Below are 24,718 nucleotides of genomic sequence, written 5' to 3'. Positions count from 1 at the left end.
GGGATGGATCTCGGTCTTACTTTGTCGACTGACTGCATCCCAGTGCCGCAGAGCGGTCCCTCTCTCAGCATCTTTTCCCAGCGTCTGTGGAGGGCTCCTTGCCAGTACATGGACTAATATGTAAGCGGGGCGGCAGGCAGAAGTAGCCAAGATGTGATTTATGGAATGAAAAACAGCCATCGAAATGCGACGTGGTAGAAAAAGGGGAGACGGGAGGTTGTTAAGGGAGTTGGCCCGCCGCTGGATAATAGGCTATGACATTTCAGTGTGTCGGGATGTAAAACACAGCCTACGCATATAAGTGAGATCATGTCAAACTTCTGTCAGTGGCTACAGCAACTATGGTGTGTGCTCTCAATGGCTACGCGAATAATGCGCCCCTGGCAAAAAATCATCCTCCCAGCATTTCCAGCTTTGTGCCATTATTTTCTAGGCTAACTGATAGTTTTACCCCCTCCTCTGCCACCCCCACACTCCACCTCTGTGCCCCCCTCCCTCTTTCAGTCTCTTTGGAGACTGTATTGCAGGAAGAGGTAGGTGCGTCTGTAGTTTGGCAGTCCTCAAAGGGGACCACGACACCCCTTTCTAGTCTTTTCGTGCAGTATTTCCCGCGGTGGTGGTACTCTGTAAACCTGCATCACAAGGAGTCTATAGATCTCCGAGGTCTATAGATACGGGTGCGGTGGCTAAGCTGTAACATTAAGGCCATTTTAGTTTCGTTTATTTTCTGCAAAAAGCCCAATTTCACTTTCTGTTGGGCGAACTGGGTTGTGCTGACTTCGTGTGTGTTTTTGTCGGTCCAGAAATGAGTATTCGGGATGTAGCTTGTGCATTTAACTGACCTACTAGAGTCAGAGCCCATATAGCAGCAGTAAACCACACTGCAGTATTTTAGGCTATGGCCCTATAGAACAACGGCGCGCCTCAGTAACAGTGGACTTTACCCTGGACTGCACAGGCTACATATCAGCATCACCAGGCCACTTTCATGGCAAGACGTAGAATATTAAAGAGGGAGTGGGTGGTCTTAATCCCACAAAGGGTAGAAGTTCTCTAAGAAATAGGAAGATGTGTGTTTGATTTGTGTTCAGTTTTACCGCACAGCTCCCTGAAGGGAAGAGCTCTGTAATAATTGTTTCTCTTTCCTCGTCTGTTCTCTGAGGACAAACGGGTTCAGATGAATAATCAACTCATCAAATTCCCACTCAGGACATCAAAACTTCGGGCCTACCTGAAATAGAGTCAGCTCTGTCATCCCCGTATATGATATGAGGGGGTTACTTGAGCCCCCTTTCATATTTGGCAAGCAGCTTATTTTCTCAGCAACGCTTTCGTTTTGATGGCATTTAGAGGCTGGCAACGTTTAGACTTCGCTGCAGGAAATGAAGGATGAAGTTCTGTCCGATCCATGTGACTCTGATGCAAGAGCCCCGTACGCCTCCTACTCTGGAGCACAGTTGTCTCCGCGGTGTCCTGATAGCTTCATCACATGTCAGGTCATCATCAGAGAGAGAGAGAGAGCCGAATCAAAAGCTTCTCTTTCCTTCACCGGGAGTGCGGCCGCTGTGCGCCTGGATGCCTTTCCTATGCGCAGAGGGCGCAGCGTCACGGCTCTTTTTCAATGGGAGGCAACTGAGGCTCTCGGAGTTTTGGGGCTTTTCTATCATCCATTCCTTATTTTCACTTTGAGCGGATTTTAATCAAACCGAGACCGGGTTGGCTCTGCGGAATTTAGCTCCGGCTGTGTGCGGTAGCATTCACTGCAAATTATGTAAGAGTGACCCGAGCGGCGCTTTTAATTCGAGAAAAAGTCCTATTTTTGCACTTTTTAAAAATGTTTTTCATGTTATCCTTTAAGTTTTGCTGGAAATCATAAAAACGACATCTGCAAAATTTCGAGCAGTTTTACTGCCTGTTTTTTTTTTGTTTTTTTGTTTTTAGATTTGTCCCAGCTTTACCTGTGAGTGCACACGAACTGCTGGTCATGCTATTGCATCCTGGTTTGAATCACCTTGACGGATCAATTGATGTAGCGTTGGTGGAAGGAGACTTGGAGGTTGTGCCGTGGTTGGGTTACTTAAATCGGACTTCGTTCCCCTTCTTTTTTTCCAACATATACTCAGATACCGGGTTGCCGGATCTCTCTCTGCCTGTGGATTGCTTTTGAGTTCGTTTTTGATTTATACCCAGGTCTGTAACCTTGCCATTGTTCCCCTAAATGTTTTGCACACACTCATGTTTGAATTTTTGACTTGACTGTTTAATACAGTGTATTATAGAGCATGCACAGCCATCTGGGGACTGAAATCTATCTATTCAGGGTGCATGAAGACAGTATTATAACCTTACTTTTAAGCAATGAGTCAGAGTATGAGAGGCTAAATAACAGTGACCAATTCATAAAATCATTTATTTCATTTCATTTCATTTCATTTTTATTTATTTCACACTTGGTACTACAAATCAAACAAAACAACCACATCTTATGCATTACTGTGTGAAACGGTTCTGTGCCTAAGAATGTTAAACGATTATAAATCAGTAATTAATAAAGTTAATCAATCATTTAACTGTTGTTACAGGATGTCGGATACCAGGAATGTGGCATTTGTAAAGTGTATCACAGTAGGGGTCAGGTGGATGAATTTGTCACACTGAATCACAAAAACTGTGATTTATGGGCAAGCTAAATGTATTTTAAAGCCAGCTCATCATGCACAGTGAATATTTACATTATCATCATGGATGAAACCCCACCCTGACTCGCATTAAGTTTATTAAGTTCTTTTGGTGACAGTGTTCTCATGTCTGACTTTACTGAAATGAGAAATGTCTGGTGCTTTCTGGCTTGTGTGTTTGTTTTGCACTGAAGAGGGCTGAATTTGCCTGTGTGCACTTAACATTTCTACTAGCAGCAAGAGCTGTTTGAACTCCACCATAGCTTAGTTTTTCCATATCTGGGTTTATCATTTCCATAGCTGAAAGCTGCACATATGCTGCTGCAGAGTTGGATATCTCTTCTAGTGAGAGCTACCACTTTCACATTATGGTTTTTCATTTTATTCTTCACTACTTTAGGCGCTGTGTAGCTGCAAATAAAATGTAAAGTAAATGCAGAATTTAATGTCAGATATATTTTGAAGGAGAGGCTATCAGACGTACAGTGCATAAACTCAAGAAGAGAAAACTTGACACGTCTCCTTGTTATGTAAAGTTGGGGTCACAGAGGTGAGAACAAAAGGGAATTCAATGCTGTCTGTGTGCCTCAGTCATTAAGGCTGATGGTTAGATGCTTGCACTTTTTATGTCTTTTAACCCTCTTTTTCTCTTTGTTGAGTATCTGTTCTCACTCTTCCACCCTTTATCGTTGTCTTCCTATCAGAGCTGGATGTCTGGGATGGAAAACAAATAAAGAGGAAATAGCTGCAGGATGAAAACATGGCCGCACCCCTTCTTGCACCCCCAGGACCTGACAGCTTCAAGAAATTCACCCCGGAGTCACTCGCTAATATCGAGAAACGCATCAAAGAAGAGAAGAACAAGAAGCCGCCCAAGCCAAGATCAGACAGCAGTCACCGCGACACATCCGACGAAAATGAGCCCAAGCCCAACAGTGACCTGGAGGCTGGGAAGAGCCTGCCGTTCATCTACGGCGATATCCCTGATGGAATGGTGGCCACACCACTGGAGGATTTGGACCCGTTCTACCTGAATCAGAAAGTAAGTTGTTATACAGCCTTACTCCACTAAACAAATGTCCTCTTCTTACCAGACAAACACTACATATATTAAATCAAGTTTAAGGATTCCAACTCTCTTGAATTCTCTGAATAGTATTAAACCATTGTCCTGAACCCCCTGATGGGCAACTGCCATCACTGTAAACTTAACACATTAGGTGATTTGAAATGAACAACAAATTTAGATCTCATATCACTTCAAGCAGAAAAATCAAATTATTGTTACCACAGAGCTAGAGATAACAAAGATGACCTTGAGGCAATCAAGTGCTTTTCAAAACTATTTTTTAGTCATGGTACTGGGGCTTCGAGGCAGTCATTAGAGTGTGCTTTGATAATATAAAATATCTGTGAGTTTACATATATGTTTTTTTTTACTACACTTGTACAATGAAAGCAAAGCTGAGGAAGAAGGACATTTGGCTCGTGCAACACTGCAGGGCTGCTGTGGAATGCAGTTCTTGGGCAGCGGTTAGTCTCGGGTTTCTGCAGGGTTGATTAATAATATGTGTTAATGCATAATAAAGATGATGTAACAGCTGGAGGGGACGACAAATTTGCCTTCATGTTTCAGTGCTATTGTGAACTGAATTCTGTTACGACAAAGCAAACTCCCACATAACAAGTGCTCTGTCAGGATGGCGGAGGAGAAAAAACGATCTAACTGGATTGTGTTTATCAGCGCAGCATATGTGTGTGATTTCTTTTTTGAGTTTTAGTGTTAAACAGTACATTTCTTTAATTTTAAAATAGATAAACCAGAAAAAATCAAAGGTTTTCTCAGTGTTCTCTCAAAATCATTGTTACGCAGCGTTTGTACCAAACTCCAAACTCATATTTCCCCCCCAAATCATGTATTTCTTATTAATGAGACCCACGGCGCTGAGATTCCTGTCACTCCATACTAGGAAAAGAGGAATGAGTAGTGGAAGGCAGAAGATGGCAGAAGAGGACAGGGAGTGGAGAGAAAAAGGCTGGAGTGTGCAATAGTACTTTCAGCTGTGTATAGGTGGGGAGTAGCCAGTCTCCAGTGTGGTAGCAGGGATAATGTGTAAGAGAATCTGTGGGCTCTGTAGACGCCAGAAGCCCAGTCAGCAAGACTCGTGATCTCAACGAGAAGCACTTCCTCGTAGCCTGGATGGAACTATTAAGTACATGTGCCTTTTCTTATCTATTGAGCCAAAGCCCTGATTCAGTAGTGTGTATTCATTCATTTCATTCATTTATTTATTCATTTTCAGGCACAACAAATACCTATATTGAACATAAAATACACAAAACAAAAAACAAAACTTGCCTGAAAAAGGAGTGGGACGAAGAAAACTTATTAAATCCCACCCCTATACTCACTCATCAACAAAAAAAAACAATAAACTTCCCGCAGCTACGCCCATCATTGCATACAGACCCATCAACAGCCCCGGGCAGATACAAGCATCTAAGCGGCAGCTCGCAACCAACAATTAGAGCCTTCATAACTGAATACAGAATATATAAATTATAAATTGCATTACCACAGGTAACAGGCAGTAATAACTACAAGTAACAGACACACATACATATACATACATATATATCTACACACACAAGTACATATATGTACATACATACGCACACTTTATTTTTTATTTTTTATTTTGGAATCCATACCAGCAATGGTAAGAGGACAGACATTACAGAGCACACTAAAACCCATCATTGAGTATACTGTGACCAGACCAACTGTTTGTAGAGAAATTTAAATCTATGAATATTTTTGCATTGTTTCAATTGTAAACTCAGACTGTTCCAGATTTTCACACCACATACAGACACACAAAAGCCTTTACGGGTTGTTCGAGTTCTGGGTAATTTGAATTCTCCAAAGCCTCTCACATTATAAACCTTTTCTCGAATTTCAAATCTAGTTTGTAAATTTGCCGGTAAAAGTTTAGTAAAAGCTTTATACAAAATTATGGATGTATTGTAATTAACCAGATCCTGGAATTTAAGTAACTTTGCCTGAAGAAAGAATTTGTGAGTATGATCTAGATAACCAGCCTTGTGAATAATACGCAGTGCTCGTTTCTGTACTGTGACTAATGGATTAGTTGTATTTTTATATGTATTTCCCCACACTTCCACACAATATGTAAGATATGGAAGAACCAGGGTACAGTACAGAGTACGAAGTGCATCTTTATCAAGGAATTGTTTCACTTTGTTCAAAACTGCGAGGCTTCTGGAAATTTTGGTTTTTATGTGTCTGACGTGGGGTTTCCATGAAATTTTGTTATCAATTATAACTCCCAAAAATTTGTTTTCACTCACATTATCAATTGGTACACCTTCAATGATAATTGGTAATTCTACATTATATTTTAAATTACCAAAAAACATTGCTTTAGTTTTATTTATATTTAATGATAATTTATTTATGTCCATCCATTTTTTTATTAATTTTAGCTCCCTGTTTACAGTCATTACAAGATCAGTATAATCATCGCTACTGAAAAATATGTTGGTGTCATCTGCGAACAGTATGAGTTTAAGTACTTGAGAAACATCAAAAATATCATTTATGTATACATTGAAAAGTTTTGGTCCCAACACTGACCCTTGGGGAACACCACATGTAATACCAAGTTTCTCTGAATGGTAATGCCCTATGCTAACATATTGTTCCCGACCTGTTAGGTAACTTTTTAACCAGTTACCAGCTTTCCCTCGAATACCATATCTTTCCAATTTATCCAGTAAAATTGAGTGATTGATTGTGTCGAAGGCCTTTTTGAGGTCAACAAAAATACCAACTGCATATTTATTTTTATCCAGTGTATCAGTAATTTCTTCTACTGCCTCAATTATCGCCATTGAAGTGGTTCTTTGCGTTCTGAAACCATACTGACCAACATTTATTATTTGATGTTTTTCAAGGAATTTTTCTAATCTTGAATTAAAAAGTTTTTCTAGAATTTTTGAGAATTGAGGCAGTAGAGAAATAGGCCTATAATTGGTAAAACTGTGTTTGTCATTACTTTTATATAGTGGTATTACTTTCGCAATTTTCATATATATATATATATACACACACTACTGAATCAGGGATATTCAGTTGGAATATTCAGCATTCTTAAAAAAAAAAAAAGTCAAAAAGTGTAAAAATGTCATTTTGTTACATGAAACATTAAATTTAATGAAATCTGGTCAAATGAAATTTACTTGATTCAGTTTATGTTAAGCTGTTCGTTAGCTGTTATGTTTTCTGATAATGATTTATTATTTGAATAAATAAACATTTGTCTTTATATATTTCATTTGCTATTTTCTTAAAATAATTGCTTCATGTTTACAAAGGCCAAGAATAATTTTTCAGATTGATCTAAATCTTCCTGCAGAGTTTTCTTTTAAACAGTAGTGTAATGATAATCAACCCCCTGTGTATTTATATGCTCTTACTGTCCAGATGATTTGCGGTACATGGCGGAAGTATTCTTTAAAATGGTTATGATGACATGATAACATCTACATTATCAGTATACAGGGTTCTGCTTCAAACGAAGTAGCATAGCATAGTATTTCCACATGGTCTTTGACCAGAATATCATGCGAGAGGTCTTTTAGACTTATATTTCTTCTGTTGGTACAAAAGTTAATATAATACCGTATAATTGCTGCAGGTACACTTATGTGCTGTGTCAACATGCATAAGCTAAATAAGATCACTCAGAAATATAAAAATGCCTCACTGGCGACTTACAGCCACAGTCCTTAGTTTGTTTGTTTTTAAATCCTCTGAGCAGCTCTGTTGGTGCAGCTGTGACTATGCTGCATGGCTGAAGAACACATTTACACTAAATTAGGTAAATAAGGTATGGGTGCTAAACTTTTACACTTCCATCCATCTTTGGCTTCACTGATTCCTGCATACAGTATGTGTTTCTGAACATATCAATACAGGTTTTGATTTCTCTTTATTCTGCTCAGTCACGATTTGCTTCCCTTATCGCAGCTAATTATGTGGTGAATTAGCAACATCATACCATCTTTCGTACCAGTGAACTGCCTAATCCACTCATGTATTTAACTTTGATCATAACCATGGAATTTACTCTAGTTAGTTAGTTCCTCTTACTCCCCCCCCCCCTGTTTCTGCAATCACCTTTTCGGGCTGCTCGTCTCCTCTGCTCAACCCACCATCGCTCACCGCTGCGCTGTGTGTCAATGAGTGTGTCTGAGCGCGTTCATGTGTGTTTGCGTGTGTGTTACCATCAGCTGCAGCTGCAGGAAACCTGATCACAGCACTTTAATGCAGTGTTAAAGTGGTACTGTGTGGAGAAAAAGAAGCTCTGGTTTTGTTAGTTTGAAAGCTTGATGTGCTTTCTGTATGTGGCATTTCTGTAACTGTCGTATTCTAGCAGCACCCAGTCTACCAGTCTGCACAGGCTTGTGCAGGGCAGCAACTGCTAGTGGGTGCACAAGGGGAGCTCACAGCGAAAAGAGCGGTTGCTTCTGAAGCTCAGCATGTAGCACTGCACACACCATTACATTATGTCCCTATCCCATCATCTCTGTCAGTGTGTTTGTCTATCTCCTTTACTCCCCTTTCTCCTCTCCTTTCCGCTGCCTCCTCTCTAGCATGTTCTTTTCTTTCGCGGTGTAGTAAATTAGAATGAAGCCCAGGCTTTAGTGCTCTGTCTGAGTCCTCAGTCTCTGATGACACAGCATCCTCCTGTTCTGAGCTGAGTGAGGAACGGATAGAGGGAGGGGAGGGGGGTTGAATGTGCTTTCACTGCTAGCCAGGTTGGTATTAAGAGGGAAGGTAGGGTAAGGGGTGGAAAGTGTTTGGTTTTTGTTTGCAGCACAGCATATGGGTAAGGAAGTGGGATGACGCAGTTTTTCTGATACAGGTGAATTAGCTTTGAGTCATTCATATTTAGATGCGACCGTCTGTCCACTGAGTTTCGACGGCAGCGAATGAGCTATATTTGCTGACACTTAGTAATTAATTAACATGTCTCGTGATGCTGGTTTGCCATAAAGGAAGTGCTATGGAAATAATACTTTGTCAAGTCTAACAATACTTTTACTTTTCCATAAATGTATTCTAGATTGACTTTGTCCATACCAGGTACACTTTACAGATTGGGTTTTTGACCGTTCTCGCTTGCAAAAGTGTACCAGATCACGACAGAAATAATATCTACTTTGCCACTTTATTGTTTGGTCAGCATCTTAAAAGGGTAAAAAACTGCATGTTTGTCTGGTTTGGGTTATAAATGATTCTAATGTAATCGTTTGTGCATTTTTGTTTGATCTGCTTTATACATTTTTTATGTCCATCTTCTAATACATGTGCTGATCACAAAGACTTAATTGTTGTCAGTTTCATAAAGAAGTAATTAAGAGAAATAAACCACCTCTTCCCTGCGACTTACTATAATCTCCCCTTTAAGATTTCATTGAGCTTTCTTTGTTTCTCTTTCGTCCTCTTCTCATCTCTAAGTTTCTCTCTCTGCTGCATGCCTACCAATTCCTCCTACTCCTCCTCCTCCCTCCATCTACCCATCCATCTCAGGTTTGGCTCTCTCATCTCTGCAGCTCTTTGGCTTTCTGTTCTGCATCACTCCCCCTCCATCCTCTTATCTGTCTCTCTTTGGCTCTCTTTGCTTGTGTCCCGTACCTCCATGTGTCCGCTCCATGCAAACACAAGCACATCTGCAAGTAGACTGCCATTGTAGCTGCATTCTGTCTCCTGATTCTTGCATGTGCTTTGTTGAGAGTTATTATCATTTCCACAGCTTTGCAGCAAAGGTGGCTTGGTAGAATGAAGCCCGACCTGCTGAGTCGTGCATTTAAAGGTGTGCATATTCATTTGTTTATAGCAATATAGATCAGTGCTATTGTGATAAGCGTATGCACTGTACCTTCATGCACTTTGTGTGAATGACTGCAGTAATCATTATGTGCCGCACAGTCATTTGTTTGGTACTTATCTACTATAGCCACTCTATTTGATTGTATGTTTATCCATTTGAAGAGATGCAATTGAACCACTCGTTCACTACATGTTAAATATTTTCATCCCGCTGGAATGCTTTGTGAAGGCTAAAACCTTAATTTCATATTGATGAACTGATTCACTGTCTGTGATCCTACTTTACAGAGTTTGTTCAAGAAATTAATTAAACCAGGGAAAATTGTTCTGTCAGTTAGGCGCTTTGAAGAATTTAAACAGTCAAAGTTATCCTTCACACATTCACTCAGCTGCTGATTTCATTGGTTGGACTCAGGATGGTGGCTGCTAACGATGGCATGCTTCACGTGTGTGCCTGTTTTCTTGTGCAGGTCCTTCCATCTAGTTTTATTCTTTAAAAACTGTGAAAAGTGAATTCCAGTTTACAAAATACTCTTATAATTTATATCTGACCACAAAGATTTGCTCCCATTTTTGGGATCAGGAACAAAAGTTGGACTGTCCTTTTTTTTTACTCATATGTTTTTACTCATACGTTAGTTCGACTTTTTTTTTTTTAAGAATATGACTTAGGATGTGCAAAAATAGCCTGTAAAAATGACACGTTTACTAAAAGAATTCATTCATTCACTATATATAAGGTTCAGCGATTCATTGATTATATGATCAATTAAGGAAACTGCCTGACATTTGCGAACCTTGTAGTAATCATGCCAAGTTTGCGTCAACAGTAGATTTTTCTGTCTCCAGGCTGAGACAATTCATAAAGTAGTTAGAAAGCCTTTACAATTGAGTCTACGGAAGTTTCTGCATTCCCAATGCAGCAGAGGGTGACCTGGAGTACTGTGAAAAAATCTTGATCCACTCCTCTTTTCTGTGCTGCTAAGGAGCCAGACGTTCTTGTAGTTTTGGTTTTTTTTGTGGATACCATCTGCCTTTTCTGTCATTTTCAGTCCAGTCCTTTGAAAATAATCACAGACACACTGCTAGTGCATTAAAAACATGAATAGATAATGAGACACACACAGTAGAAAACTATCACTCATGGATTGACCTCCCCAGAGCTCGGACCTCAAAATTACCGAAGGAGTGTGGGATCATCTTGACAAAGAACATAATAAGACAGTCAACATCCACAGACGAGCATTGAATGTCCTCGAGGAAGCCTGGAGAACTATTCCTGAAGACTGCTTAAATTACAAAAAAGGCTTGGCAAATTGTACAAGCTCTGTTTTTGCCTTATAGACTATATTTCGATGTTTGCTTGTTCATGCTTCAATAAATTGCAGCACCTTTCCACCCTGTATTCTTAGCAAACGGGATGGGTAAAGATATACCATACTACAATATGGATTACTATACAATAGAGACTCAGGTTTTATGATGACTCAGGTTTTTAAAAGCATCAGTAAACCCATATGACTTATCTATCGCAATATCCTTGACATTGATTAGCCTATCATAGTCTTGCACAGTGGGCATATGCTGCTAATGAGATATTCCTGTTCTTCCATCCCAATGCTGTATTGGTGAGCGAAAACCTTCACTTGACCTCTGGGAGAGATTTACCCTTTGGACAAGACTTGGACAAGTCTGTGATTTCCTCTTTTTTCTGTGGTCATTAAGTAGATAATCCTTTTTATTTTTCAAAAAAAAAAAGAAAGTAAGAGGATATTTTGAGTAGTGGTTATGATCTATGGACAAAAAGCAGCAGGGAAGGGAAAAGGAGGGGAAGAGTAAGGAGTTGTCTGATCTAGAGGATACATTTTGTCTTTAGCCAGACTAAGGGAACTATTTTTGATTTAATTAGTTTTCTGGACACCACTTGATTCAGGACACTTTGAGTCGCCTCCTCGTTTCTTTTCCCCTGGTGGATATCCCAAACTCACGGTGTGTGTATTAGTGATGTGGTTACTAAAGACCAAATGCATCTATCATATGGGTTATCACTACAGAAGTACAAGGATTCCTCGTCCTTTTCGTCTTCTTCTTCTTATCATTACTGTTACTATTATTATTTCCATATCGATTAGCTCAATGAACTGAGCTAACTGATAATTGATATCCATCCATAACATTTTATGAATGCAAGCTCACTGCGATATAAATGATTAGCTTTTGAACTAAGAGGATAGAATTGCTGTTCTTCAGTGAGGGCATAACAAAGAACATGATCAGTTTTCTCCATATAGTGGCAGCTGATATTGTCAGTGATGTCATAAAGACGCAGAAGAGGCTGTTGTGAACAAAGACAAATATCCAGGCAGCGTCCACATTCATAACTCACTTACATTTACATCCAAACAACACATTTATAAATTGTCAGTGAACCATCTCTAAACTGTATTGCATGTAGATACAGAAAAAAAGAACAAGTGCTTGCAGCAGCTGCAGCTATGAATGCACAGTATCCCTGTGTTTGTTTGCAAATAATTCCTCTTACTGTCACCTCCCATAGTTTTGTCCAACACTGGGCTCAAACATCCACAAACGTCCACAAACAAACACACAATGCTGTCTCACCCCAGTGCCCAGCCCCACTTGGCCCGGTGCTGTTTATGGGTGGGGACCGGAGCAGTCGTTGAGAGCCTAGAGTCAGCAGATCTGCCCTGATCGATGACAGCATTTGCCATCTCCTTCCAGTAAGAGCTTTAAACTTGGGATGAAGAGAGACATTTGGCCACGAAAAGGAGAGTTTCCCATGTGCCTGTCTGCTGATCCTGAAGCTGCTCAAAGCTTTTATCAGGGGGAAAGCTGGCCAGGGCAAAGTCCCAGTCTGATGTAAGAAGGACAGAACTGTAACCCTGATTCCTGGGTGAATGATCACCCATGTCAGTAGAGACTCTTACTGCTGCTTTCTATGTACCTTTATCTCTTTATTACCGTTTTTAACCTGTATACTTAGATCATTGCAGGGTAATTATTTCCAAATACGTATAGTCACAAACCAATAAGCAGGAAGCACAGTATAAACTCCAGTATTACAATCAGCCTTGTAGATACAGAAGAAACCAGTGTATTCAGAGGTCAGCTCAGTAAGCTCTATCATCATACTTTCAATAAGATAATATGAAGGTCTTCAGACTGTTTACTGAATATTTGACATAGAAGTGTTTGTAGGGTTTGTCTGTCTCACTATCTCTGTCTCTCTCTCTTTTTCAGACGTTTATAGTCTTAAACAAGGGGAAAACACTCTTCCGCTTCAGTGCCACACCCTCCTTGTACATCATAAGTCCTTTTAATCTATTTAGGCGAATAGCTATTAAAATTTTGATACATTCATATCCTTTCAAGTTATTTGATTTGTTTGCCTTATAGTGAATGAAAACATTTTTTCTGTTTGCTGTTGAAGTGGCCAGCTCATTGTAAGTTATTTTAATGAACTATAAGGACTAAATGTCCCTGCTGACTGCTCTTCTTTAAGTTTGTCTTTAATGTTAAAGCCATATTTCAGTTATTATGGACGCAACTGTTCAGTCTTTCCTTAACTGTGTTCTCACGCTATTCAGCATGATCATCATGTGTACGATTTTGACCAACTGCATATTCATGACATTCAGCGATCCCCCGGAGTGGTCCAAGCAAGTAGAGTAAGTCCACCTCCATACTTCTCCTCAGCAGTCATATCCTCATTTGATGTTCTCCTCACCTTTTTTGTCCTCTTCTTTTTTTTGTCCTTGAAAGGTATACCTTTACAGGTATCTATACGTTTGAGTCACTCACAAAAATTGTTGCCCGAGGTTTTGCCATCGACGGGTTCACCTTTCTCAGAGACCCTTGGAACTGGCTGGACTTCATGGTCATTTCAATGGCGTAAGTACTTCAGAACACATTGATTTGTAATCAACAAAAATACGACTTCTCCCATATGAAAGATAAAACTCGCAGCTTGAAAACGGCACAGATAAATATGCACTGTCTGAGTCTTCTTTTGCAATCTTGACTCAGATTATATTTGTATTTAAAGTTTATATTTTATTGATCATAGAACAGCCAACAACTGCGACTTTGAGAAGTTGAAAGATTGGAATCAGATCAGGGTGTTTGTGCATCCTTCAAAAGTCTCGAAACTTCTTAAAAACAAATTTTCTGTTATAAGGCGTTTAAAATGATTGAATTGACTTAACTTCAGTTGGGATGGGTCCTAAAAGTTTTCAGTCTGCCATACGTATTGATAATAAACACATAAGGACAGTCTCTTTTCCTTAGTTTTCTTTAGTTTTATCTTATTCTCTTTTTCCTGAGCTAACATAATAACGTATTTAAAGTGGTATGGGAAAGGTCCTAAACTTAAATTTAACTGCTGATGCCAGCAATACTTTTCTAAAAAGTTGAAACATTAACATGTTTACCATATGAAAGTTTCTGGCATATTGTACTCATACTTCATAGCACAGTACCTGCATTCATTTTAGAAATAAGCTCCTTATTTGATCATTTTCTATTCAGCCGTCATACTTCTTTAGTTTCTGAGCTATTTTGTTCTGGCCCATCTTAAATGAGCTCAGTGAGTTTCTGGATGCATTTTGCTGTTGATAATATGGTATTAAAATGCATTTGTTTATGCACTGATAAATTTTAGGTTTTGTTAAGGTTTTCAGAAGTGCTCCTGAGCCCATTTAATGATTTCCACTGCAGAATTATTAGTCTGATCTTGATGCATTCCCACCTGCTGGCAAGAAGCTTGGGGCCATTCAGTACTGGTTTTCAGCCTCGTCCCTCGCATAGAAACTCTAAATTATACCATACACTTCTCAATTTAGGGTTCAAAAATTCTTAAAGCTCCCCTCACTGTGACGTCTGAAAGACCCCACCTACCTGGGATGCTTTTAACCCCCCTGGCAAATTAAAAAAAAAAATCAAACATCAGTTTGCTTATATGAGTTTTAATCTGACACTTTTGTGCAATTTATCAGTCATAGTAACAAAGTACAGTACGCACATTTTATGTTAAATACTCATATAAGCTCAGAATGATTTGAACATTGTTAAACTGGGGTTTTATTTGTGATTCTACACACTGGCATGTTTCTTATCAACACTTTTTTCATTGCCAGTTTGCTCTTGCCTGGGTATAGATTATGAATTTCTTTCCTTTTTCCTGTTTGCCAAGTCGTGCATGTGTGAAGGCAACAGGGGTTAGTTAATTTGAGAGAATGAAACCATTTATCGCTTTATTCACAGTTAAAGTGATTGTAAGTTGTAAGTAAAGTTGATTGTAATGCACTCAAAATAATATTCATGCCCAAAAACGCTTTAGTGTAATTTAATTACATATAAATTTTACAGTACAAGGTAAAACAAAATTTTCTTGATTTGCATACATCCAGTTTATACCAAGCAAATTTTCCTTACCAGTTAATTATTTGGATAAATAAATCATGGATTTTATATTTTTCTGTTGCATTTTGCATTTTTGGGTGTGATTTGTGTTGATATTTTTAAAATGAAACACTTCAACACAATGACTAATCCACATCACTCCATCACAGTTGCTGATGATGCTTATTCACATAGTCTGTATTAACCTCTTTCTTTCTTTCCCCTGGTCAGCATGGCTGCTGAGTAACTGTATCTGATCCACCTTGCAGGTATATAACAGAGTTTGTAAACCTAGGCAATGTGTCAGCTCTGCGTACGTTCAGGGTTCTGAGGGCTTTGAAAACAATTTCAGTTATCCCAGGTAAGAGAGTCCAGGTGTTTGTGTTTGCGGGTGGGCGAGCCACGGGGTTGATGTTAGGTGTGGTTTTGTTCCACTCCCTCTCCTCTCCTCTTCTCTCTGCGTTCTCTTCCCACTGGTTGAACAGGTGTTCTTGCTCTCACCGTGGTGTCCCTCCTGGTCTTCGATGGTGGTGCTGGTGTCGTGTTCTTGCGCATACGTGCGTGTAGTTATCGTGTGTGTGTGTTGTGTGTCATGGGGCTCTGTTCTGTGTGTCATCCTACCTTGTTACAGATATATAACAGAGTTTGTGGACCTTGGGAATGTCTCGGCGCTGAGAACGTTCAGGGTTCTCCGAGCACTGAAAACTATTTCTGTCATTCCAGGTGAGACTCCCATTTAAACACTAAGGCTGAGCTTACATTACCTCTTAGCTCTATTTGATTCTTTCATTTTAGTCTTTCTTTTACTTTTAAAGAAGGTATTGATTTTGAATTATTTCCTTTGTTGTTTAACTTTTTATTTTTTATTATAATCAAAAATGGTAGCAATACATTTTTGATAGGCTTAGCAGTCTACTTGCACCTCACATTAAATTAGAAATGTCCAGAGCTGGCATAAATTAAAGGGAAAAGTTTACTCTAAAAGCCATTCTGCATGTTGTTAAAAGTGATTAAATGAACAAACTAATTATTGTGAATTTTTTCACCAACTGTCAGATCAACTGTGTTCAGTTTTACTACGTTCTTTGATCCAAATTATCACTGCAGGGATTTGTTTTTAACACTATTTCATTCCCTAAGACTGCCAAGCCTAATCTGACAACTGCATGAAGCTTTGAAGTACATGCTATTACACGTTTGGCTTTAAGAGGCTATTCTTTTTATTTTATTTTATTTTATTTTATTTCATTTTATTTTATTTTATTTTATTTTATTTTAATCAGGATGTAAATAAACTTTTTTTTTCTCTTTTGAAGATCTTTATCCATCCTGGGAGTGAAAGAGAAAATATAAAGAAATATTATAATGTGTTACATTTCTTTGCACTCATTTCCTATTCTTTGGTGTGATAAGAAACTTAAGTCCTGATTTCCAAATTGACATAAGTTAGCGAGACAGCCTAAATCCACAGAGTTGTTACAAGTATTCCAAGGTAACCTTCCAAGTACCTTGAAAAACTGTACATGAGTGTAGTGTACTACTGTAATCTAAATATTTCATATGCTCTAATTTTCTTTTTATGTTGGCAACAAACAATAGGTCTCATTTCTGTATTTTTATATACATCACATTCACCCGTTGTATTTTTATGACAACTCTGTAAGCACCATCGCAGCACATTACATGCTTCACACATACAGCATACACAGACAGGGTACAATAATGTTAATTCCAAGCGTACAACACTTAGTGTGGTAAAACCAGCTTGAAGTTTCAACACCATGAGAGAGAAAAACAGATGCCCGGGATGGAAATGGTTCTTCGGTTAATGCAAGGTCATCACCACGTTTTAGACGAGTGATGCTGACATAGTCACTTCCTTCAGCCTTAGCGTTTAAATGACCTGCATGACACCTCTCATTGCCCCCTTACCCCCTACCTACAGGCACGTACTCTTCCTCACCTGTCCTCTCTTTCTCCTCTTCACTTCCTGCTTCCTCGATTGAGCCTGATTATGTCCACTGTTATCTGTTTGTTGTGCTGTTGTGTGCAGTTCATTTGTTGGATGCAGTGTAATTATAAAAGAAAGCTACTCAGGGATGTTCCCATAGATGAACACACAGATTTAAAGGAAATTAGGTCTTTTTCACATGGATCCTAAGTTACACAGTTGTACAGTTCCGATAAATCAGCTTCATATTTCTTTAGCTCTCACTGTGTACATTGTGTACAGTTGTTATGTTTTTTTAAAAAGAAAGTAAACCAAGTTTCAAGTCTAAGGTTTTACATATTGGGACATAAGAAAAAGGGTTAGGGTACTCTTCAGATCTTAAAATGATTTAAATACAACCTAAAATCAACAACAACACGTGACATTTTGTCCATTCTTTATTTAACAAAAAACTAAGACAAAGTGCAGAAGCAGTGTGTCAACAATATATCTTATGATTCATCAGCTTATAGAACCACTTTGAGCAACAATAACTTGACGTCATCATTTCCTGTTTGACATTATCAGTCTCTTACATTGTTGTGATGAAACCACTCTTGGACCGCCCTTCTTTACAGCGTTGCTTCAGTTCCTTAAAGTTCACTGATATTTGTTTGTCCACATTTTTTTTATCATTGTCCTGTTCAGTGACTCAATGTCAGCCAAGCCATAGCTATAGAAATGGGCTCACGTTTGAGAATATTTTGGTACACAGAAGAGTTTACGCTTTGCTTGTGCTGCTGCAAAACCAGCCCAAATCATCACCCCTCCACCACCGTGCTTCACAGTTGGTGTGAGGTGTTTGTTGTGATATGCTGTTTGGGTTTCACCCAGTGTGATGCTGTGCATTATGACCAAACATCTCCACCTTGGTCTCATTGTTCCAGACATCTTGTAGTTTCTTCAGATGGAAATTGGTGAACCTAAGTTGTGTTGTCATGTTCTTTTTAGAGAGGAAGCTTTCTCTTGGCTTTCCTCCTAAACATACTTGTTCAGTGTTTTTCTGACTATACCAATATGAACTTAACATTTTACATGCTAACTGAGATCTGTAGTTTGAAATGTAGCTCTTGGGTTATTTGCAGTTTCTCTGAACATTGCATTCAATTCTTCAGAATACCGTAATTCCAAAACATCTGCTTTTATAGAGGTGGTGCATTTGATAATCAGCACCTGGCTGTTTTTCACACACTGCTTCTGCATTTATTTATGTTAAAAAATGATGACACAGTATAATATGTCATGTCAGTTGTTCATCCATCTGAAGTTTTAATTTGGAGAATAGCTAAGGACCAGATGATTTTTATCATATGCATAACATCAGAATTAAAATTGTTCAGCTTCTTTTTATATAAATATAAATACAAAAGTGTGCCTTTCTAATGGAAACATCCCCTACAGTGGTAGTATTCGTCGTAGTGCCATATGCTCTCTGTAGAAATTGAGTGTGATTTCTTTTTAATAGTCTATGACAGAAAAATCAGTGCTGTACACTTCAGTATTGGTACGGTAAACTTTAACTAGAACAGGCCAGAGGTGATACAGTGGCCAAAGCTAAGCTTATCAATGACTAAATATTCAAAATGCAAAAACCTGCATAAATGTTAGATTTTCTCTTAATATAAACACTCATTATATTAGGTCAGCTGAGCAGCCTGCAGTCTTAATCTAAATTAATACAAGGAACGCTGGAAGTCAACAGGCAGAAAATTAGTATGTAGGCAGGGGAGACGTGGAGAAGCAGGACAGCATGTTCTTCTACGTCTAAGGTGCATAAATGTATCTGCAAACAATGGCTGTCTACACTTTTTTGTTACTTTATGGGACTACCTGTACCTGTTTATTTTTTGGATAGCAGACTATTACAGATTCTGGATGAAATATCTCACAAACTGACTGGTTTTCTGTTAAGGATGAATTAGGGCTTTAACAAAAAAAATGAAGGAATTTAATTGCATATTATTTTGAAAATGCGCCACTTTATTCTACTAAATAATAAAATAAAATTAACTTTGGTTAAAACGTAGTTAAGTGATAGTTCAATTACAAACACACAGCATACAGTAGCTAGTGCTGAATAATTAATCAGAGTTTGGGCTTACACTTGCATCGAGGCAGAAATGACAATGAAAAGCAATGCCTATGCACTGGTTTTATTCTGTAAGGGACTGCACAACACACTCTGAATGTCAATTTCTGGTATTGAGACTTGGCAGAGCCGGGTGCAGATTCTTAAGAAATCACTCCGATGCCTGCCAAGTTTAGCTTTATATAAGAATCTGCACAGCACAGGGTTAAAGACAGAATTAGTTTATACATTACCTAATTTACCCTTTTCATGCATGATTCGAGTCAGCTTAGAAGTGCAGCTATAACACTGAACCCAACACATCTAGTGCGAAAACATTTTATTTGTGTCTTATTTTGTGTATGTGTCTATGTGTGTGTGTATTTGAATGTGTATCTCGGTGTGCATGTGTGTGTGAGTTGTGCCTGTTTCCATGTGTGTGAATTTGTGCACATTTGTGTGTGTGTGTGTTATTCATATGTTAATCGACAGGCCTGAAGACCATTGTGGGCGCTCTAATCCAGTCTGTGAAGAAGCTGTCGGACGTGATGATCCTGACCGTCTTCTGTCTCAGTGTCTTCGCTCTGATTGGACTGCAGCTGTTCATGGGGAACCTGCGGAATAAATGCGTGATCTGGCCGATCAACATGACGGCTCTGTACCCGAATGGCAGCCGGGCTTTTGACTGGGGTGAATACATCATGAACACCTGTAAGTGTTGACTTTAAAACTTGATTAAACTTTGGGACGCGTATGCAGCATTAGAGATTCTTTGACTTAGTCATGATGTCTGAGGGATGAAATATTAACAGAAACGCTGACTCACTCGGGTAACACAGACTCTTTGCCCAGTGGCCAATGCAAGTGACTGCTCTCTCTCTCTTTTTTAAATAGCTAATTTCTACTTCCTCCCTGGTCAGCTTGATGCTCTGCTATGTGGAAATAGTTCTGACTCAGGGTAAGCCAGTACTTCGCTCAGTAAATCCTCACAATTATATTTATGCTATGTTTACAGGAGCTGTCTGCCATATTCCTGTTGTTCCACCACACATCTTAAAACATTATCAGAAATTTAACAGGGGGGCAGTCGGTGTTTGGGGTATTTCAGCATCAGATCCTTTTCCTGGGATGACCCAGCTAATTTCTCCAGTCACAGCCATTACGAGGCCTTGTTGACGCTTTCTTCCAGTGCAGTTACTCCTTGTGACATCAATGTATTCTTGTTTTCTTCTAGTTTGTGCTAGTGCTCCACATTCCTCCTAAATACTGCTACCTGTCATATGTTGGGCTGTGGTTTTATGCCTGTAAGATTCTGTTGAGCTCCAGCCAGTTAAACTTTTGATGCTTAGATATGGCTTATTGCTGTATTTGGAGGTGTAACAACGGCCCTGTCTTGCATATCTCCAGGGGATATTTGATCGTATTTTGATCTGATGGATTCACAGGGTGTGTAGATTAAAGAAAATCAAAAAGCACACGAGATATTTTTCATCTCGTTGCATCCAGGGCAGGGATGTAGATCAGGATGCATGTTATCTTACCTGTGTCGATGTCAAAGTGGTGCTTTTCATTCACTTTTTAAATGATGGTTTTCGGTATTGCTCTGTTATCCTCTATCAGACGATGTCCAGAGGGTTTTACATGTATGAAAGCTGGAAGGAACCCCAACTACGGTTATACCAGCTTTGATAGCTTTGGATGGGCTTTCCTCACCCTCTTTCGTCTCATGACCCAAGACTTCTGGGAAAATCTCTACATGCTGGTAAAGACTTGTTTTATTAAAGCCTCTCAGTGCCCAGTAGCTACCTCTCCCTCAAGCAGCACACTTCATCATAAAAAATATATATGAATCATCAGATTAGCATGGATGTCTGAATGATTCAGCACTTTTTGATGCTTTTAGGGACACAAATGCATGTGCAAATTCAGTATGTGCACCAAAATCTGTTAAGGTAGCTGCACTACCATGACTGTGAGCTGGAATATTTCCTGCTTCTGTAGACCATCACCATCACAAGCATAATAGCTTCTCCTTTTTTGGCAAAATAGGTTTGTGTTGTAGTGTGTGTACGTGTATGTGTGCGCAGACTATAAGGCATCGTTTCAGTATGGACGTTTTCCCGGAGAAGGTCTTCGGATTGTCGAAACATCAGAAATGCTGACATAGCACACAATATAGAGTGCATACTAAAATCCAGCAGAAAAAATCCATAAACATTAAAATAACTGTGCACCAAGGAGGATTTCAGTTATATTTTATCATTACTTGTTTCATTTTAGTCTTAATCTTGCATGATAAATTACTGATTCATTCACTTTTATGCTATGTCTGTGTTTTCTGTGAGACTCTTCGAGCTGCAGGGAAGACGTACATGATCTTCTTTGTGCTGGTCATCTTTGTGGGCTCCTTCTACCTGGTGAATCTGATCTTGGCTGTGGTGGCCATGGCCTATGAGGAGCAGAACCAAGCCACGATTGAAGAGGCACAGCAGAAAGAGGCAGAATTCAAAGCCATGCTCGAACAGCTCAAGAAGCAACAGGAAGAGACTCAGGTCTGTCATACTCTCTAATATACATACACCAATATGCATTTTTCATAGTTTTAGGTTATCATGTCTTTTTTTTCTCTCAGGCTGCTGCCATGGCGACATCTGCTGGTACTGTGTCAGAGGCTGCGTTAGAAGATGAAGGTGGGGGGCACTTGTCCCGCAGCTCCTCGGAGGTCTCCAAGCTGAGCTCCAAGAGTGCAAAAGAGCGTCGCAATCGCAAAAAGAAATGGCGACAAAAAGAGCAGGAGAAAGAGAAAGGAGACAGTGAGAAGGTGGTTAAGTCCGAGTCAGATGATGGCAGCAAGAAAAGCACCATTCGATTCCCAGGGAGTCGACTGGGAAGGAAGACGTCCATTATGAACCAGGTAAAGTTAGCGAGAAAAGCTGTAAACTCGAGAGTTTCAGCAATGGCCCCATAGACTGTATATAAAAGATGGCTGTGGATGCTGTGATGTCACTAGTGGTGTTGTGGCCTTCTAAATCGAAGTAAAAACATTATTGCTCATCCTCCAGCTTCACTGTGCTAATGTGTTAACATTATTCTAACCATAGCTCTGTTTTTAGCCACCAGGTAGCAAATCTTTATATGACAGTTAGCCCAACTTCAATAATCCTACAGACATTACTGCTGTTTAGTTTTCTGTCTTCATGTGTGTCTGAACTGATAGGAGAGCAGTACGTTTTTGTTTTTTAGAACATGGTATATCATCTTTAGAAGGAAACTTGCGAGTTAACTACCTGCTTATCTGTTAAACTTTGTAATCCTTTTTATTGTTTCCTGGATGAGCAGCCCAAAAATCTGGGCTGTCACACACACACACACACACACACACACACACACACACACACACACACACACACACACACACACACACACACACACACACAACCATGGCTACATCACTTTAACATACAGACCGAAGGAGCTGGGATCTGTTGGATGAGTCACTGTACCTGTTCGTACTCTTGAATCACAGCTACCCAGATGCAAAAGGCACCAACAGAGCCCCCACATGTTAAGTTTATTGACTACAATTACTTGCACTTACACCTAGTAAAATCTATCTGTCATTCAAAACAGCCATTCCTATAATAATGTATAACTTTAAGCCTTAAAATTAAAATGGGTGAGTTGTGTAAAAATTTTTTTATTTTTGCTATAAAGTTGGACATTTTAACATGTGGGTATAGGGGATTGAGTTACTTTTGTAGCCAGTCTCTTGTGGCCATTTAAGGAATTGCAGTGGCCAGGATTTGTATGGGGATCCAAGAAGAGCATGTGTGCTCATCCAGAGCTTGGGTGGATGTGATGATTCAGCTTCTTCCTGCACTTGGTGGTTTAAGCAGTGACCTCGTTGTGGTATCAGCTGTATCAGCCTCTCTTGAGCCACAGCCCTCTTGGGACTCTTCCTGCCACTTCAGTTGTCATACAGGCAGTTTTCCTACTCTTCTTTCACTCATTGCAGGACCTTTTGAGACTTTGGTTTCTTACTACTTTGTCTACATTTGTTGGCCAGTCCTCTGTACTTTATTTGTGCTTGTACGTATTTGTATTACTTTATCTTTCCCTGCATTGCAGTTGCAGACAGGATAGAACAAAATAATAATCAAAATAACCCAAAAGCTTGCAGTGAGCTTTTCTTTCGTTAAACATTGTTACGTAGTTTTTTCTCAATGAACACCACAATGTGTAATGCTGAAGATTTTCAACATTAATACTTCACTTATTAAGATCTAATGTGTCATTTAAGTGTGACTTTTAAGATACAGATAATCGTTTTTTTTAAATGTATTTTTTTAGTAGGAAAAAAATGGACCGAGATGAACATCACTGTTTTGCCTATTTGCCACATATGTGGCGTGGTGCAGAAAAATTTAATATGTGTCTACAGCCTCAAGATATGAAGGATCATTTCTATGTTTATCATCTGAGAAGTGATCCCCTTCACCAAAGAGGCGGAAATGTGATGCAGGGTTTACTTTACAATAGAAGGCGTCTTGAGGCTACTGTCGTTGTGATTTGGTGCACTATAAATAAAATTGAACTGAATAGAAAAAAATGGGACCAGCATCTAGGTAAAATGTTATCGTCTTATTCTTATTGTCAGCAGATTAAACATATAACCCTCCAAGTTCCATACAGCTGACGAGATGGCTAAATAACAAGAGCAGCTAGTTCTGAGCTAACATTATGCCTGCTAATGTTAGACTCAAGGGTCCTAAAAATCACACTTTCTCATTGATAAACAATTCAATTACATTCTCACGTTTTACTAGTTTATTCGATAAGTGTCTGAATCTAACAAGGATTCCACTTCAAGGAAAGTTACAATAACAGTGGCTAACAGAGGCTAACGACAGCTAACAGCGGCAAAAACAGCAGAGCTTAACAACTTACACTGTGCCGCAGTCATCAATCTCCTGCTACTGAGTGGTGAGATTTTACACACTGTAATGTTATTTTTTTGGAGCAATGCAGTTCTTCTTGAAAAGCAATATAACATGTTTTAAATATATTATGGTTATATTTTGTGCCTACTGCCTGTTTCTCATTTCTTTTTAGTTCCCTTCCTCTGATTTATTCTTGTTTTATATACCCCACCTGTACACATCAACTAACTCCTGCTGTTTTAAATAACTCCTTAATTCTCCCTGTCCTCATTTATCTCTCCTCTTTCAGTCACTACTCAGCATCCCAGGCTCACCCTTCATGTCGCGCCACAACAGCCGCAGCAGCATCTTCAGCTTCAAAGGCCGTTCCAAGGACATGGGCTCAGAGAATGAATTTGCAGACGACGAGCACAGTACAGTAGAGGAGAGCGAAGACCGTAGAGGATCCCTGTTTATACCTTACCGTCGCAACAGCTACAGTGGCAACAGCCAGGGCTCATCACGCATCCATCCGCTGGCACCCCACCCTGGAGGGAAGAGGAACAGCACAGTGGACTGCAATGGCGTGGTGTCTCTCATCGGCCCTGGGCCCGGCAGACGGCTTCTGCCTGAGGTGAAAATAGATAAGGCAGCCACTGATGACAGTGTAAGGACGTCCATGGGACACCTAATACAGTTTAGGCATGATGTTGGTGGCCCGGG

General features: G+C 39.5%; 1 protein-coding gene across 5 annotated transcripts in view; it reads left to right on the top strand.

Moving 5' to 3' along the window:
• Positions 1-3,438: 3,438 nt before the first annotated feature.
• scn8ab (sodium channel, voltage gated, type VIII, alpha subunit b) overlaps positions 3,439-24,718 on the top strand; it is a 40,929-nt gene continuing 19,649 nt past the window's right edge. For 2 of the 5 annotated variants that reach the window (XM_085354082.1, XM_085354081.1), the window contains exons 1-11: positions 3,439-3,720; positions 12,859-12,977; positions 13,197-13,286; positions 13,381-13,509; positions 15,650-15,741; positions 19,569-19,787; positions 19,971-20,034; positions 20,697-20,838; positions 21,422-21,628; positions 21,709-21,990; positions 24,306-24,629. In XM_085354082.1, the coding sequence (XP_085210208.1) occupies positions 3,439-3,720; positions 12,859-12,977; positions 13,197-13,286; positions 13,381-13,509; positions 15,650-15,741; positions 19,569-19,787; positions 19,971-20,034; positions 20,697-20,838; positions 21,422-21,628; positions 21,709-21,990; positions 24,306-24,629 (1,950 nt within the window). Of the gene's footprint in view, positions 3,721-12,858; positions 12,978-13,196; positions 13,287-13,380; positions 13,510-15,649; positions 15,742-19,568; positions 19,788-19,970; positions 20,035-20,696; positions 20,839-21,421; positions 21,629-21,708; positions 21,991-24,305; positions 24,663-24,718 lie in introns of all 5 variants that reach the window. The other 3 variants (XM_085354080.1, XM_085354079.1, XM_085354077.1) reach the window with 2 other exon arrangements.

This window comes from Diplotaxodon limnothrissa, linkage group LG5 (genome assembly GCF_057381915.1).
Source record: "Diplotaxodon limnothrissa isolate DT_005_m linkage group LG5, D_limnothrissa_male_GT1.1, whole genome shotgun sequence".
Lineage (NCBI taxonomy): Eukaryota > Metazoa > Chordata > Actinopteri > Cichliformes > Cichlidae > Diplotaxodon > Diplotaxodon limnothrissa.
The sequence above is the reverse complement of the archived record's forward strand: the minus strand, read 5'-3'. Positions and strand labels throughout refer to the sequence as shown.